Raw genomic sequence first — 18,281 nt, 5'->3', positions numbered from 1 at the left:
AATTGCTGATTTTGAACTGCTGTTGCAAACAGGATGCAAAATCGTGATGTAGAATTCAATGTAATGAAGTGGAGTTTTTAACAGTTTCAGTATGAGTTTGCCATAAACATCATATAAACAACATACGGTATATTTTCTGAAACATCAGATGATCAAAGTTTTAAATGCCACCTATAGAATTATTTTTTCTTTACATTTGCAATCATTATATTTAATAAATGAACTTTCATTTTATTGCAGGGTGTTATAGTTAACTAGAAATAAAAATAAAGCCATTACTTGACATAAAATAAACATTAACTGAAATAAATAGTATACAGAAATATATAACTTATTTTATTTTAATAAAATACATTTCTAATTCTAAGTTGAAGAATTAAAACAACTAAAACATGATACAAAAAAATAAAAATAAAAACAACTAAAATGTAATAAAAACTACATATAAAAAATAACAATATATGTGACCCTGGACCACAAAACCAGTCTCAAGTGTCAATTTTTCGAAACTGAGATTTATACATCATCTGGAAGTTGAATAAATAAGCTTTCCATTGATGTATGGTTTGTTAGGAGGACAATATTTGTCTGAGATACAACTATTTGAAAATCTGGAATCTGAGGGTGCAAAAAAAATCTAAATATTGAGAAAATCATCTTTAAAGTTGTTCAAATGAAGTTCTTAGCAATGAATATTACTAATCAAAAATTAAGTTTTGATATATTCACGGTAGGACATTTACAAAATATCTTCATGGAACATGATCTTTACTTAATATCCTAATGATTTTGGGCATAAAAGAAAAATGGATAATTTTGACCCATACAATGTATTTTTGGCTATTGCTACAAATATACCTGTGCTACTTAATCTACATATTAAATAGACATCATAATTCAAAACTGGTGAAATTCTTTGTTGCAAATAAATCAAGGTCAATTCAAAATTCCAATTTAACATCCTGTAATGCAATTCTCAAATTCACACCCGATTCCTAAATTCTGAGTTTTGCTCAACCTGCATCAGGCATTTTGCAAACAATGTTGATTAAATTCAGAAAAGGGGACAAATGCATTGAATGCTCTCCGGGACACTTTACAAATCCTCTCTGATTGAAACAGCAGAGAATAATCCAGATCATGAGCAGTGTCCGCAGGTCATTTCAGTTCATCGTGCACTTCATGAAGGAATATGAGGAGGAACGGAAGGGTCGGTTGAGAGGAAGCCGGGTTTTTGTGGGATGGTTCCCAGCTGAGCCTCCGATCTCTCGTTCTATCATCACCACACCTAAACACAGTGACTGACTGCACGGCTAGAGGCTAACGCTAACAGAAAGAGCTAAACTAAAACAGTTCAACCCATCAACAACATCCAATCACAGGCCACTTTGACAACATCTACTGAACTCACACGACCGCGACTCCAACCTACGGACTGTGGATGATGTCGGTGAGGTCTAAGAACAACGCGCGAACGAAACAGCGAAGGGTCACAAAACCTGATATGTTTGCTTGTCCTCGTTTCAAAAGATGAAACACAGTCAAACCGGCTGGACGTCACACTCCATTTATCAGATGTGTGGGAACACTAGTCTTATGTCACTGTGTATCTTAACTGATTAGATAATGTCATAATGCTCAGTCCTTACAAGATGAAATTAAGCACTTACTGTCATCACAGATTACACTAACAATTAAAGAGTGATGAGCTCTGTTCCAGTCAACCTACTGTCTACATAGGCAGCTCACTTCTTAGGGAACAACCGAAATGGAATCTGAAACGCTCTATTAAAATTAAAATATCAATGCACTCTAAAGAGAACAATACATGTTAAATTTAATGTTAACAAGACATATTGAAATTAAATTTCCAATTTTAACTATTAAAAACTATTGCATTTCCATATTAAATATGATATATTGTCTGATATATGAGGGTATTCTTGTTAACTGGACTAAAACCATAATTTTTATTTTTTTTATATTAAAATGAAACAAATAAAAAACGTACTGATTTTATTGCATTTGCAAAGGCAACATTTCTCATTTACGTTTAGTTTAACTTGTACTAAAATAGTACTAAAAGTACTAAAATAACCTTAACCCGAAATAAAAATTAATTAAAATAAATAAATATCTAAATAAAAAGCCAAAAAAATCTAAATAAAATTACTAAAACTTCAAAATGAAAATTAATATATTTTATATTTAATTTTAAATTTCAGAATCCCAATTTTATGTGTATAGATTAAAATCTCCCAACCATCTATATAACTATAACTATATATATATATATGTGTGTGTGTGTGTGTGTGTGTGTGTTCCCTTTTCCAAATTTTCTTATTCATATATACTATATTACTTCCATTTAAAAACAGGTTTTTTAAAAGGTCCTGTCTAATTGTCTAGGTGACTATTAAGTTCACTAGATTGTTGAACAGAGTATAGTCTATGCCTACTGTTAGTGAAAGCATAACTAGCGTCGCTCCGGGGCTGTGAGTGAGTCGATTATGTAAGTCAAGCTCAATGAAGCATCAACTACTCAAAGCCTCTGATAAACCGTCTGATAAGCCATCATTACTAACAGAGTTTCAGCAGAAGACAGCAATGCAACCTGAACGTAATGAATAGATAATACATAAGAACTGTAACATTTACAAATCTTGTGGAGGACTATTGTAAAAGTGATTTTTCACAGTTGTATATAAAACAAAGATTATCGGAGTGTTTGAAAAGAAAATACTATTTCAGTGTTTCTAGTTTCTACTTCAGAATTTAAAGCTGAATTCTATGTTACTCACCATTTCTTTCTGATTGTTTGCGAAATTTACTAGTGAGTGAAAATTGCTAATACACAAAATTTATTTTAGTGTGCACCTTAAAATAATAAATAAATAAAATAATTAAAAATAGGGCAATTTACTGTATTAATATGAAGGAATTTTCTGTACTTATTTTATTACCTGAATTTCGTGTTGCATTGGATTGTGTTTAGAGTTAACAAAAAAAATTATTTTTATGTAACATTGAGACACTAATTATAGTTTTCATTAATATTTTGAATTAGTTCTTATATTTTTCATAAAAACATTTTTTTACATTTTGGCAATTTTGTTTGTAAATTTGTTTTCATTTTTTATAAATTTAAATTTGTTACTAATTTTTATATATATATATATATATATATATATATATGCTTATAAACATATAAATATATAAACATGTCTATAATTTGTATTCATTTTTATTTCAGTTTTAGTTTTAGTTATCAATTTAGACTAAATGAAAATGAAAAGTATTGCCTTGACAACTAGTTAAAAATGTTTTACAATTTTTTTCAATTTGTTTATTTTAAGTAACAATTTTTTTTTTTTTTTATGGTTTTAGTTAAATGGAATATACCAATGCCCACTAGTTAATGGCATCATGAAGGTGATATCCAGCAGATTTGACTGTATTTGTCATATTGCACACACATTCCAGGACAGGTGCGTTTAAGTTAGAACATTCTTCATTTATGGCTCTTGTTGCTTATTGGTTAACGAATCTGTTTTCAACACCAGCGGCCGGTTAATAGACGTGCATGATGCACAGCACAAGTTTGTCCTAATCATTCTGGTTCTCAGTCTGTTCAAGTTTAACAATGCGTTTTCTCAGAAACACTTCACGTTGAGCGGCTTTGGTGTTGAGAACAGATTCTTTTGTCTCCGTTTAAAACACTAAAGAAAAGAAACAATTCAAATTAGTACAAAAACACATTATAAACAAATGATGTAAATCTCATAAACACAGAATACCCTCTACAGTCAAAGACACATGGAGTAGATGGGCGACATGATTTCATGTCCATCCGTGGTCACCAGCCAGGGACCCTCCCTCATTGAGACCCAGTCGGTGGGGGGTGGGGGGGGCTGACATGGGGGTTTGGACTGGGCAGGAGAAGCAGAGACGTTCACACACCGGCCGCCAAAAGCAAAGAGCGTCAGGACGAGAGAAAACCATGCATCATATCAGTGTGTGCATTATGGCGTCAATATCAATGATAATGTGCAATTCCACTGTATAGCAATTAGTGCATGTGAAACAAACAAAGGAATTCACAGTGAAGCCAATGAATAAACAAATGCATCTTAATTGTGCATTATTAGTCATAAGTGCATAAATGAGGCTGAGTAGAAAAATAAAATATGCAGTTATTGCAAACAGAAGATGATGCACTATTGCTGTAAACCTCATGTAAATATATGGCTCTAGTGTGTGTGTGTGTGTGTGTGTGTGTGTGTGTGTGTGTGTGTGTGTGTGTGTGTTTCTCAGCGTTCCTGACGTCTTGCCGATCCGACACTGATGCAGCCTCCCCCCATGAAGGCCAGCGGGTTGACGGCGTGTGCGTGGACCGAGGCTGACGAGGGGGATTGTGGGTAAGCGACCCTTTGTCAGTCCAGTCCAGGCTCGATAAAGTAAGAGCCGTGCAGCCAGAACACAAAGCTTCCTAAACGCTGCATTTCTGGCTGACGGCGGCACGGCCGGTGCATTTGTCCCAACTCACACAGATGCTCATCGCAGAACCAGTAATGCTGGAATGACTCGATTTATAGTGGTTTGCATGTTTGTTTGTTTGATGAAGAACAAATGCAATTTGTGAATTCTAGTGTAATTTAGTTCCTCGTCTCGTCTCAGTTGTGGTTTGGTGGAAGTGGGCATTGCATTAAAGATCTTGGGTTTCCTGATTGACAAAAAGTGCAAAAAAGTCACTATTGGTTACTGTATAGTTTAACCAGCAGCTGCAGCAGAAAGGCTGTGAGAACAAGGTCGCAGTGTTATCATCATTAACTACAATTATTTAATAAAGTACATTAACTGAAACCAAACATTTCTAATTTTTGTTTACTTCAAGTGGAATTACAAAAAAGACTGACACAAAAACTGAAAATGAACTAAAATTAAAAATTAAATACACATATTTAATAAAGAAAAATACTAATAAAAAGCATTAAAAATAAATACAACTGATCAAAACAAACAACAATATTATTAAAACCAACTAAAATTTCTCTCTATTATTATTATTGTTGTTGTTATTCATAATAATGATAAAGAGATAATAATATAGACAACAGTAATAATTACCTCGCCATATTAATAAAAAAACTTTTAAAAAGCGGATTTATTAAAACTTGAACTAAAATCAAAATGAAAACAGAATTTAAAATAAAAATTCCAGTTTTAGCAGTTTAATAATATTAACTGGAAAATATATATACAGCAAAATTACTATAAGTAAAACTAAAATGAAAACAGAAAAAAAGGCTAATAAAAAAAAAAAAAAAAGCAAAATAAAAACAGAATCTAAAAATAAAAATTAAAAAAATAAAATCAATTCAGTTTTAGCAGTTTAATAATTTCAACTGGAAAATATATTAATATATATATATATATTGTTGTCCAGTTGAAATAGGCTACTTAAATTACCTTTAAAAAAAAAAACTTCAAAAATTACTTGTAATTGAAATGAAAAACAATTCTCGCTCTCTCTTTATTAATAATACAAAACTGACTAATAAATAAATAACTGACGAAAAGCATAAAGCAAAATCGCTATAACAAAAATTTAAATAAAAACAGAAAATATAAAAATAAAATGAAAAAAAAGCAAAATGAAGACAAAAAAAAAACAAAAAAAAAAAAAAAACTGTTAATAAATATGTAATCCTATATTAATAGTAGTTAAATAACACTGCGAGGTTGTCTCGTTTCTGCGATCATACAGCGTGTGTGTTTCTGCGATTCAGCACTGTGTGTGTTAGCGTTGGGCGTCTATGCTTCTCCCCGGGGGCCCCTGGCTGCGTGGTTTCATATCATCTTCATGTTGAACTTGCGCGTGCCTCCGGATGCGCTGGTGGTGGCGGGTCCCTCAGTCTTCCTGAAGGAGTACTCCACGGTGAAGTTGTTCTTGCGCTGTCCTCGTCCGCGGCTCCACACGAACAGCAGCAGGAAGCAGAAGAGCACCACGCCCAGGAAGGTGATGCAGCCCATGGCCGTGGACACGATGATGGTGGTTAAATCCAGCGTGAACTTGAGGAAAACGCGCGTGCTGTTGAGCCCGGTGTCGTTGAAGTCCACCGCGTACAGCGAGCGGTTGGCGAAGAGCGCCGGATCCGAAGGCTGGCTCTTGACGGTCAACGTGGCGAAGTAGGTGTCGTTTCCACCCGCGTTGCTGGCGATGCAGATGTACGTGCCGCTGTCTGTCACCTGTGCGTAACGGATCTCCAGCGTCCCGCCGGGGAGGACCGTAATCCTGCCGTTGGTTTTGGAAGTGATCCTCCGTCTCTGCGGGGAAATCCAGATGATGGCCGGCGACGGTTCGCCTTCGGCGCGGCACAGGAACGACACCGGCTGGCCTTCGTGAGCCGTCACCTGTAAGGATGGGTACCAAAACCGGTATTACAGTTCTTTCAACTGCTTACATGCAAGGGCTAATAAACACTAATATACTAAAAATTACTAATAAACACAAGACTATGACAATATATGATTCATTCGAGTTCTTCTTATTAAAATTGTCATTATAATAAAGTGTATAATATTGCAATGCCTTTATCACTGCTTAGAATACTATGAAATATGTTGCATGCCTTATTCTGTGTAAGAAGCCACATCATCATCTCACAGAAGGATTTATTTGAAATGCTCGACTGACACTATCAAGTGAGTTTGGAGTAAAAACACCTTTGCCATAATATACATTCTTGTTAGATTTTTGTGTTACAAAGAGAATTGTGGGTTGTCTTTTGCAAAAAGCGTTTTATGAAAAAAAAAAAACTTTGTAAGTAGTTGAAAAAAAAAAAAAAAAACTGTAAATGGGCCCTGGGGCTAAATTACTTTTTCACATTGTTTGGACATAAATGTGTGTTGGCAGTGTGTGTACACAACCACCCTATAATAATAAACCCAGTGGGTTTTTTAAATCACCAAAAATAATAACCCATTTCTCAGATCAAGTCATTCACAGATTCTGGCCTGATGTACATCACACAGACCCAGGCCCCTCCCACGTCTGTTGATTGACAGTCGCATTTTAGCATAGACCCACCCTGAATACGCTGTAAGCAGTCCGCCATTGTTTCAATGTCAAGTAAATGCATCTTGATTCAAGAATGTTTAGATATTTGTACTAGAAAACAAGACAAAAATACTAAGTAAGAAAATCATTTTTTCCATTGCATATAATAAAAAGTACCAATAAGAATACAGTTAAGCAGTATCGGTAATACTGTTAAATCCCTAACGATACCCATCACTGCTCACCTGCTGCAGCTTCCGGTTGCGGATCTTGGGCTTCTGGCAGGTGAAGTAGTCAAATAACGCTGAATCGGTGAACATGCTCAGCAGGTATCCCTGCACCTCCGGTGGTCCGGCGCACACCGGCATCTTCCCGTCGAAGTTTAGCGTGCGTCTGCGCTGCAGGATCCACAGCAGACGACAGTCACAGGACAGCGGATTCCCGTCCACACGGAGCGTCTCCAGGCTGTTGACCGAGTGGAAGGAGCTCTCCTCCAGAGTCACCAGATCGTTGTTGGACAGGTTCAGGACCCGGATCTGACGCAGACCCCCGAGAGCGTGAGGCTCCACGGTGAGCAGGTTGGTGCTGATCATGTGCAGCTCCTTCAGCCTGCAAAACAAGCACAGAATTATCATGATAATTGCAGCACAAAAGCAGTCATAAGTAGCACAGGTATATTTGTAGCAATAGCCAACAATACATTGTATGGGTCACAAATATAGATTTTTCTTTTATGCTAAAAATCATTAGGATATTGAGTAAAGATCATGTTCCATGAAGATATTTAGTAAATTTCCTACTGTAAATATATCAAAACTTAATTTTTAATTAGTAATATGCATTGCTAAGAACTTCATTTGGACAACTTTAAAGATGATTTTTTTTTTTTTCAATATTTAGATTTTTTTGCTCCCTAAGATTCCAGATTTTCAAATAGTTGTATCTCAGCCAAACATCTCCTAACAAACCATACATCAATGGAAAGCTTATTTATTCAACTTCCAGATGATGTATAAATCTCAGTTTCGAAAAATTGACACTTGAGACTGGTTTTGTGCTCCAGGGTCACAAATGTTTGACGTGAAGCACAGCACTCGGACAGGGACAGACCGAGTTTACAAATGCACAAATTATGGTGACTAAAGAACTGAAAGGTAGGAGAACCAGATAAACTGAACTGAGCTGGATGATGATGAACTGCCTTTAACTGAAAATTGAGTGTTTACTATTGTCCTTTTGCATTCTCGACACACTATTTTCCTTTTTAACACTGTAAAGCTGCTTTGACACAATCTGTAATGTTAAAAGCGCTATATAAACAAAGGTGACTTGACTTGACATGATTCTTGCCTGATTTTGTGGTCCAGGGTCACATTTATTAAAGCAATAAGCCCCAAGAAGCCGTGGTTTACAGTGAATTTATAACTAAACGAAGTGGAGTGTTATACATTCACTGTAAACCACGGCTTCACGGGGGTTATTGCTTTTATAAAACGGTTATTCCATATACGCAGTAAGGTTTCACAGAATAAAACAGAGCAAATAAAGTGTAATGATATTAATAAAAACAGTATTCTTCCCCCAAACAATGTAGTTCCTCAGAAACAGTTCCAACAAAGCTTTGAACGCAGCTCAACCAATCAGAATCAAGGACTGGAACTATCCATTTTATAATATGATTTTAACACGTTAAAGTTATGTAATCCTGACAAACTGTTTCAGACTGTTTCCCCATTTAAGGAGATGAAGCTGTACTTGCATCTTTAGAGATTCACAAACTATTTTGACACGTTCACGGTCACACGACATGCAGGTAAACAAATAAACCACACATAAACCGGCCTGATGAGGTCTCGAAAGGCCCAGGACTCGAGCGTGGAGATGGGGTTGTAGGAGAGGTTCAGGGCTGTCAGGTAAGCCAGGTTCCTGAAGGAGGCCGACGGCACCGAGGTGATGTTGGTGTTGGTGATGAAGAGCCAGGACAGATTGAGACCCTGGAAGCTCAGCGGAGAGATGTACTCCAGATACGGCCAGCTGTCGATCTCCAGGCCTCTCAGCGCAGACAGCTTGCGGAAGTTCTGGTCCTCGAGGGCCGAGATGCTGAGGTGGCGCAGTCGCAGGGTCACGAGGTTACGCAGGTAAGACAGAGTCTGGCCGGATACAGACGTCAGGTTGCATCTCTCGATGGTCAGATCTTCCAGACCGATCAGTCCTGAGAAAGCCTTGTGAGAGATGTAGACCAGATCATTGTCACCCACCTGGAGAATGAGGAAAGAAGCATTATTATGACTGCAATTAATGGGATTTATATTTTATATTTTTACTGCATCATGTATTATCATGTATTGCATCATGTATATATATATATATAGTCATGTGAAAAAGTTAGGCCATCCTATTGAATTCCATGGTTTTCTGTATCGGCATAATAAAAAAATGATCTGGTCCTTGGGAGGTCTTAAAATTTGGAAAATACATCCTCAGATGAACAACATCACATGACATTAATTTATCAAAAATAAAGCCAAGATAAAAGATAAAGGTGCTTAAAAGCTTCTTCACAGCGATGCCATAGAAGAACCATTTTTGGTTCCACAAAGAAACGCTCAGTCAAAGATTCTTTAAAGAACCATCTCTTTCTTACCTTCTTTCACCACAAAGAGCCTTTTGTGAAACAGAAAGGTTAAAGGTTCTTCATGGTTCTTCTATGGCATTGTGAAGAACCTTTATTTTTAAGAGTGTATGCCTTTATTCTTTCTATTTTAAATATATTTTCATATTTATTTGTCTGTTTAATGAGTGTGTCGTAGGTTTGTGTTTTACTGGTTGTTTTCTCCCCTCTACACTCCCACTTTTCCAGTTTTACACAATATTTTTCAGATCTAAAGTGTGGAACAGGGTGGGGTTCATGACACTAACCTCTAAGTTCTTGAGACTGCGCAGATCCTGGAAGGTGTAGTCCAGCAGGATGACGATCTTGTTCTCACTCAGGTCCAGTGTGGTGAGGTTGGCCAGCCGTGCGAAGGCTCCCATGGGCACGAGCTTCAGCTGGTTTCCTCTGAGTCTCAGCGTCCGCAGGGCCTGCAGGCTGGCGAAGGCGTTGGGCTCCAGCGTGTTGATCAGGTTCTCGCTCAGGTCCAGCTCCTCCAGATGCGGGTATGGAGCCAGATCTCCCGGAGCCACCCAGCGCAAGCGGTTCCGGCTCAGATCCAGCAGTCTGGTCTCTGTCGGGATGCCCTCCGGGATGCCGGACAGACGCTTGCGCTGGCAGGACACGGAGCGGAGCGGAGCCACGCAGTCACAGCGAGGAGGGCAGCCTGTGCACGGGACGGCCGTCAGGGCCAGAACCAGAACCAGATCCAGCCACCGAAGCCAGCCCAGGCCCCATAATGAAGCCATGAGCCTCCCTCCACTTCACTCTACACACCTGACAACAAGAAAGGAGAATGAGGACAGATTGTTATTTTTATTAATTTATTTCTCTTAAATATTACTCAACAATTGTCTCCGTTTTTACTTTGGTGGTGTAATTATATTGTGTATTTTACACATCTAAAACGCTTTGGCAATACTGTAACCAATGTCATGCCAATAAAGCAACTTGAACTAGAACTTGAACTTGAGAGAGAGATGAAAATGAAAATGCTATAAAAATGCTAAAAACATGCTAACAGTATCAACATGCTAATCATGTTAGAAAGAGGCTAGCAACATGCTAGCAACATGCTTATCTTACTAGCAACGTGCTAATCATGCCAAAAACATTCTAATCATGCTAACAATATGTTAACAACATGCTTATCATGCTAGCAACGTGCTAATCATTCAAAAAACATTCTAATCATGCTAACAACATGTTAACAACATGCTTATCATGCTAGCAATGTGCTAATCATGCCAAAACATTCTAATCATGCTAGCAATATGTTAACAACGTTTATTAATGCTAGCAACATGTTAACAACATGTTAACATGCTTATAATGCTAGCAATATGCTAATCATGCGAAAAACATTCTAATCATGCTAGCAACATGTTAACAACATGCTTATGCTAGCAACGTGCTAATCATGCAAAAACATTCTAATCATGCTAGCAACATGTTACCAACATGCTTATCATGCTAGCAACGTGCTAATCATTCAAAAACATTCTAATCATGCTAACAACATGTTAACAAAATGTTTATCTTACTAGCAATGTGCTAATCATGCCAAAAACATTCTAATCATGCTAACAATATGTTAACAACATGCTTATCATGCTAGCAACGTGCTAATCATTTAAAAAAATGTTCTAATCATGCTAACATGTTAACAACATGCTTATGATGCTAGCAATGTGCTAATCATGCCAAAACATTTTAATCATGCTAGCAATATGTTAACAATGTTTATTAATACTAGCAACATGTTAACAACATGTTAACATGCTTATCATGCTAGCAATGTGCTAATCATGCGAAAAACATTCTAATCATGCTAGCAACATGTTAACAACATGCTTATGCTAGCAACGTGCTAATCATGCAAAAACATTCTAATCATGCTAGCAACATGTTAGCAACATGCTTATCATGCTAGCAATATGCTAATCATTCTAGCAACATGTCAACAACATGCTTATGGTTGCAACATGCTAATCATGCAAAAAACATTCTAATCATGCTAGTAACATGTTAACAACATGCTTATCATGCTAGCAATGTTCTAATCATGCAAAAACACATACTAATCATGCTAGCAACATGTTAACAACATGCTTATCATGCTAGCAACGTGCTAATCATGCCAAAAAACATCGTAATCATGCTAGCAACATGTTAACAACATGCTTATCATGGTAGCAACATGCTAATCACGTTAAAACATACTGGCAACATGGTAACAACATGTTAAATCATGTTAATAATGTGCTAGCAAACATCTAAACCTGCTTCAAACTTTCAGGCTAGGCTTTCTCAAGCCAACTTCAAAGTTTGCTCACAAACTTTACTTATCAAGTTGTATATTATTGACTAATGCAATGACACTTTTCGGACACTTTTAATATTCAGACACTTTTAATAAGTATGCCTGAAGTGTCTAAATTATTTTCAATGATGCCAACCTAAAAACACAAATATTGTCTCGAATAGCCTCAAGTTGTGTTGTGCATATGACATGCTAATTTCTCTGCTTGCTGCACTCGTCATTAATCCCTGCTGAAAAAAACAGCATATGCTGGTTTGGTATGTTTTGATGCTGGGATGCTGGTTTATGCTGGTCCTTTGCCAGCACATAACCAGCATAAACCAGCAAAGGACCAGCTCAAACCAGCAAAGGACCAGTATAAACCAGCACATGACCAGCATAAACCAGCAAAGGACCAGTATAAACCAGCACATGACCAGCATAAACCAGCAAAGGACCAGCTCAAACCAGCAAAGGACCAGTATAAACCAGCAAAGGACCAGCATAAACCAGCAAAGGATCAGCTCAAACCAGCAAAGGACCAGTATAAACCAGCAAAGGACCAGCATAAACCAGCAAAGGATCAGCTCAAACCAGCAAAGGACCAACATAAACCAGCAAAGGACCAGCATAAACCAGCAAAGGATCAGCTCAAACCAGCACATGACCAGCTCAAACCAGCAAAGGACCAGTATAAACCAGCAAAGGACCAGCATAAACCAGCTAAGGACTAGCTCAAACCAGCAAAGTACCAGCATAAACCAGCACATGACCAGCATAAACCAGCATCCCAGCGTCAAAACATACCTAACCAGCATATGCTGTTTTTTCAACAGGGATCTGATCACATAATCGCAGCAGGTGTGCCTAGAAACCCATCCCTGAAATGCCCATAAAAACTGATTGAGGCCCAGCACAGACTGAATGCAAGTGGATGATTATACATAACCTCCATTACATAAAAGCGGTTAATATCTGGCATGCCAGCAGTTTTTCATCTCCACGTAAGAGAAGAATTGACGCAACTGACTGGAAAAGCCAACAGTGCATACTAATACAGTGTTTATCATCCTCACATGTTCTGATAATAGGACAGGCTGCTGATGAATTGCACTCGGCTAGTTATATAACACTAATGCCAGGCTGAAAAACACCACAAGAAGAGGTAAGTGAAGACTCTGATGGCCACATCAGACCGATCTTCATCACAACAATGACTGTGTCACAGGCTAGTATTAACTGAGTCATTCAGAACCCAATACAACACATAAATAACAGTCTGGAACATGTTTCTTATTTTCTAAGTCACACAGTGTCTACGTTTCAGTATTTCAGTCACAGCCCTCAAAATCAAAACTTACTTCATTTACTTCCTGGTCTTGTTCCTAACGAATCACTTATAGTATGTTTGCTTTCAAAATGACCTTCCTTTTAGCTGAAATCATCAAAACCTCTTAGTTTTCAAAACTCCAAATTCTAGTATGATATTCACACTTTTCATGAGTGCATCTGTGCTGCAAAAAATGCATTTATAAATCAAAAACATTCATAAATCAAACATTCATAAAATGCATTCATAAATCAAACACATTCATAAATCAGAATATATATTTACTTAAGGAGTTAAATGACTTGAGACATTAAGCTTTGTTTTCTGTATATACACATAAAAGAAGAAAAAAAAATCAATGGGGTCAGAAAAATCATCTTAATTTAAAGCAAAAATGTACTTTAAAAAACTAGGTAAATTTTTCAGAAAGCAAGACTTAACATTTTAATTCATTTTACTTTTGAATTAAATCCAACTTGATTTAAGATTTTTTTTAGGTATAATGAAAAACAAGCCAAATATACAAAGACAATATTTTTCCAGTCTCATATTTATTTTTCTTGGTGAATATCATGTTATATATTAAAAATGTCACAGTTTTATATAAGTTGCTTTGTTACAGGGTTATTATAGTTAACTAAAACTAAAACCATAAAAAACAACAAAAAAAACTACAGCATATTACTTGAAATAAAATCAATTTTAACTAAAATAATATATATATATATATAATAATATATATATATATATATATATATATATATATATATATATATATATATATATATATATATATATATATTATTGACATATAAAAATTTCACCTTACATTTGACCAAAAATTAAAATGAAAACAGAAAATATAAAAATAAAACTGATAAAAATATTAATAAAAACTACAGTAATATCTCAATGATACTAAAATAACACTGTTCTGTTGTCATGTTGACTTGATGTACAGCTCAGTAATTATCGTTCGTTTATTTAACCCTTTACTCCTTGTATTAATACTATAGTGAAGTCACTGATTTTGCTGTAAGTGAGATAAATTCCAGAGTGAACAAGGTACATATATCAGCTGGCTGTAACAGGCAGATTTCATCAGGTTATTTGGTATCAGTGGGAGTGGGTGCTAATAAATTACATGGCTGCTGTTTGTTTTTCTGTTTTTTCCTGCACTGGCGTGCAGTTAAAGGTTGAGTCACTGGGCGCAGAGCCACTGCGCTTGGATATCGAAGCCAGGATTTCAGCCAAGAGCATCTCATCTTCACGCCGGCCAAAGACAAACAGTGTGTGGGTCTGGAAGAGCACAGCAGTCTTTGAATCGCATTAAACCTCCATCTGATGCACTTATAGAGGTTACAGGGCGGAGTGAGATATTCCTCTGATGCCATTATAGATGTTAACAAAATCATAAATCAAATAATGGAAAAGAAAAAAAAATCCAGTATTTACAGTAATTGATTGCTTGGAACGAAATACCAGCTTCAAACTTACTGAATGCTACATAGTTTGTACTGTAAATGTAAAAAAGTTGAGAAAACTGAAAAACTTCAGGCAAGTATAGCTTCAGGACTTTTAATGGAAAAACTGCTGTATGAACTTAATTGAAATCTGTGCTTTCAGCAAACATAATACTGTTAAGCATAATCATGCTTTTTACTCACAGATCCAAGTTCAAAAAACTTTGCATCTTTACACAGTGGAGTTAAGGCTGCTCAGTGCCTGCTCAAAATACAGTGTAAAGACACGTAAAAGCATGCACAGTTCAATGTAAAAGGCAGACTAAATGGTTGCATTTGCTGTGGAAATACAACATTCAGACTCACTTCTGTGCCATCTTTGCAGTTTAATGTGGCTGAGTGTTAACATCAATAGTGATGTAGAACTCTCTTAAGGTGTCTTTTCACAGCTGAGTTAAGGCTGCTCTGTGCCAGCTTAAAATTCAGTGTAAAGATGCAGTGCTGCATAAAAGCCATACTAAATTGTTGTAATTGCTGTGAAAATGCATTCATGCCACCTCTGAGCAGCATTAAACAGTCTGTGTAAAGACACCTAAATGCCACTTCTGAAGCGCTTCTGTGCCACCTTTGCGGTTTAATAAGGCTGAGCATTAACTAATAGTGATGTAGAACCTTCTTAAGGTGTCTTTACACAGCTGAGTAAAGGCTGCTCTGTGCCTGCTCAAAATTCAACATAAAGATGCAGTGCTGCATAAAAGCCAGACTAAATTATGACTGCTCAGACCCCCAACAGCCCCTAGTGTCAAAGTGTACAGATGTAATTGCTGTGTAAATACATTTATGCCACCTCTGAGCAGCATTAAACTACCTGTGTGTTAGACACTTAAATGCCACTTTAGAAGCGCTTCTGTGCCACCTTTGTGGTTTCAAATGTGTCTGAGCATTACCATTACATAATTGTAAACTTTAAGGCATCTTTACACAGTGAAGTTGAGGCTGCTCTGTGCCTGCTCAAATACAGCATAAAGACGTGCAATAGCATGTAAAGTTCAGTGTAAAGCCCAGACTAAATTATGCCAGCTCTGACGCACCTAAACTCTAAACATCCAAGTGTGATTGCTGTGTAAATACATTTAGCCTGTGTAAAAACACTTAAAGAAGCGCTTCTGCTGTGCTACCTTTGCAGTTTAAATTTAGCAATAGTTTATCTTGTCTATGCATTTGTTTAACAAACTAAAAAGCTTATAGAGATTTATTTCTATTCATCAAACAAGTTGTATATACTGTAACAACTTGGAAGAAACCTCACTGAAGAGAACAATAATCTCTCTACTGCACACATACAAGTAAAGGAATAAATCTCAACTGCTCGATTTCTAATTAATTGTTTTTACAAATTCTAAACTATATTATTGCACAGCTGTTTGATTGTTTATATCGTCACAAAATGTAAATGTATTATCGTCCGGTTCTAATCTGCTGAATGCGACTATTAAGATACTGTATTAAGACTTTCTGCAAAGCTGCTTCGAAACTATGCATTGTGAAAAACAATATAAAAATAAATTTTACTTGATTTTGAAACATAGCATAACTTTTACTACAAAATACAACCAAAACACTAAAGTTTAATTCTGAATAAACAAATATATGTCATTATAACCATCAAGCTTGACATTGTTGTTTAATATTTTAAGTCGCTCAAACTTAATGGCCTAACAATTGATTTTAACTTTTGTATGTAATAATGCCTTTTTCTACATTCAATAATTCAACCAATGTTTAAAATAGAGTTGGCTGAAGATTTTTTTTTTCCCAGTGTATGTGAAACATTAAGCATTATGCATATGTAAACATTAACCATTGATGCATGCATAATTCAATGCAATTGAGTACTGAGGGTTTTTTTTTTTGGGGGGGTGGGGGGGGTCACATTTTTAAAGTGAAAATGCAAAACAGAAACACTGCTGTAATTACTCAAGGTTTATTTGTCAGACTGGAACAGAAGGTCAAGTCAAGCTTGGTGCATTGTGTAATGCAACACTGCAGTGCAAAAAAACTGCTTTATTTTATGCTTTCCACAAATATCATACACAAAATCAGTGCAGGGTTATAAAGAAATGTCTTCTAATGCAGACACACACAGAGCAGCTGATGGTGCTTTTATCAATGACACAAATGCAGATCTCATGCATTACATTATCAGCGCATTGATTATAGAAAGAGCATGAAACTGTGTGTGTAATGCTAATGCCATTCAGAAGTAAAAAAAATAGCCAAACACAAACATGTCAGAGAGAGAAGACGCAAGGGTTTATTTCACTGACATTCACCACAGGGCGTTTCTATCTGTCCGTCTTCTAATTCATGACCTTTCTGCGTAAAGCCTGGACTCAGCAGCCCGGGGAAGATCACACTTTAGTGCTGAACACAGGCTTTTAAAACACACGGACCGATCACATGATGACCACAACACGCCAAACCACCAATCCATCTGATGCTTTTCATTCGGTGGACATTAAAATGAGTGAAAAATAACAGAATATCTTTAGCAATGCCTAGCAACCAGACAGCAAGTTCTGGATTTATTATACATGCATATCACTTGGAAATAATACTCTGTTATTATAATAATAATAATCTGTTATTTTCATGACTTCATATTTAATCTGACCGTATGGAATATTTGTACATTTTTAAATATTCATCACATCCTTCTTTCTTTCTTTTTTAGTTCTAACAGAGGTTGGGAAAATGTATTGTGATAAAGACTGTAAAGATTCTTCAAAATTAAAATAAATTATTTAAAAAAAAAAAAAAAAAATACAAATAAAATAAACTTTTTTAAAAAATATTGAAAAAGTGAGTGGAGTCCAAGGATAAAGGCTGTATAGATCCCCCCCCCCCAAAAAAAAAAAAAAAAATTATAAGAAAAAAAAATATTACAATTAAAATTTTTAAAAATTCTAATAAAATAAACTTTAAAAAAAAAATATTGAAAAAGTGAGTGGAGTCCAAGAATAAAGACTGTCAGGATTCTTAAAAAATAAAATAAATTATAAGAAAAAAAAATACAAATACAAATTAATTTAAATATTATTTGAATTAAATAATTAAATAAAAATTAAAATAAACTTTTTAAAAAATATTGAAAAAGTGAGTGGAGTCCAAGGATAAAGACTGTCAAGATTCTTCAAAAACAAAATAAATAAAAAAATAATATAACAAACTATATAAATATATAAACTAAATAAAATATTAAATATAAAAAATATAAATACACACAAAATAATTCATCCATGAATGCTAATTCAATAATATAATAATTTTAAATTAATTTTACTAATGGTAAAATTCAGTATTATAACAAAATTGTTATACACAAAAATGTGAAAATGTGCCAAAATGTGCAAACTTGAATAAAAATGAAGGCTAGCACAAACAATTTTCCCCTACATTCAGATAAAGTTCAACCA

At 35.7% G+C, this 18,281-nt stretch overlaps 1 protein-coding gene across 2 annotated transcripts in view; it reads right to left on the bottom strand.

The window, feature by feature from the left end:
• Window positions 1-5,664: 5,664 nt before the first annotated feature.
• Window positions 5,665-18,281, bottom strand: part of LOC109070054 (leucine-rich repeat and immunoglobulin-like domain-containing nogo receptor-interacting protein 3) — a 40,635-nt gene continuing 28,018 nt past the window's right edge. For both annotated transcript variants that reach the window (XM_042755126.1, XM_042755127.1), the window contains 4 exons: window positions 9,980-10,487; window positions 8,903-9,318; window positions 7,306-7,669; window positions 5,665-6,414 (listed from right to left, as the gene is read on the bottom strand). In XM_042755126.1, coding sequence (XP_042611060.1) covers window positions 5,851-6,414; window positions 7,306-7,669; window positions 8,903-9,318; window positions 9,980-10,459 — 1,824 coding nt within the window. In that variant the 5' untranslated portion in view covers window positions 10,460-10,487 and the 3' untranslated portion in view covers window positions 5,665-5,850. The remainder of the gene's footprint in view (window positions 6,415-7,305; window positions 7,670-8,902; window positions 9,319-9,979; window positions 10,488-18,281) is intronic.

This window comes from Cyprinus carpio, unplaced genomic scaffold (genome assembly GCF_018340385.1).
Source record: "Cyprinus carpio isolate SPL01 unplaced genomic scaffold, ASM1834038v1 S000006643, whole genome shotgun sequence".
Classification (NCBI taxonomy): domain Eukaryota; kingdom Metazoa; phylum Chordata; class Actinopteri; order Cypriniformes; family Cyprinidae; genus Cyprinus; species Cyprinus carpio.
The sequence above is the reverse complement of the archived record's forward strand: the minus strand, read 5'-3'. Positions and strand labels throughout refer to the sequence as shown.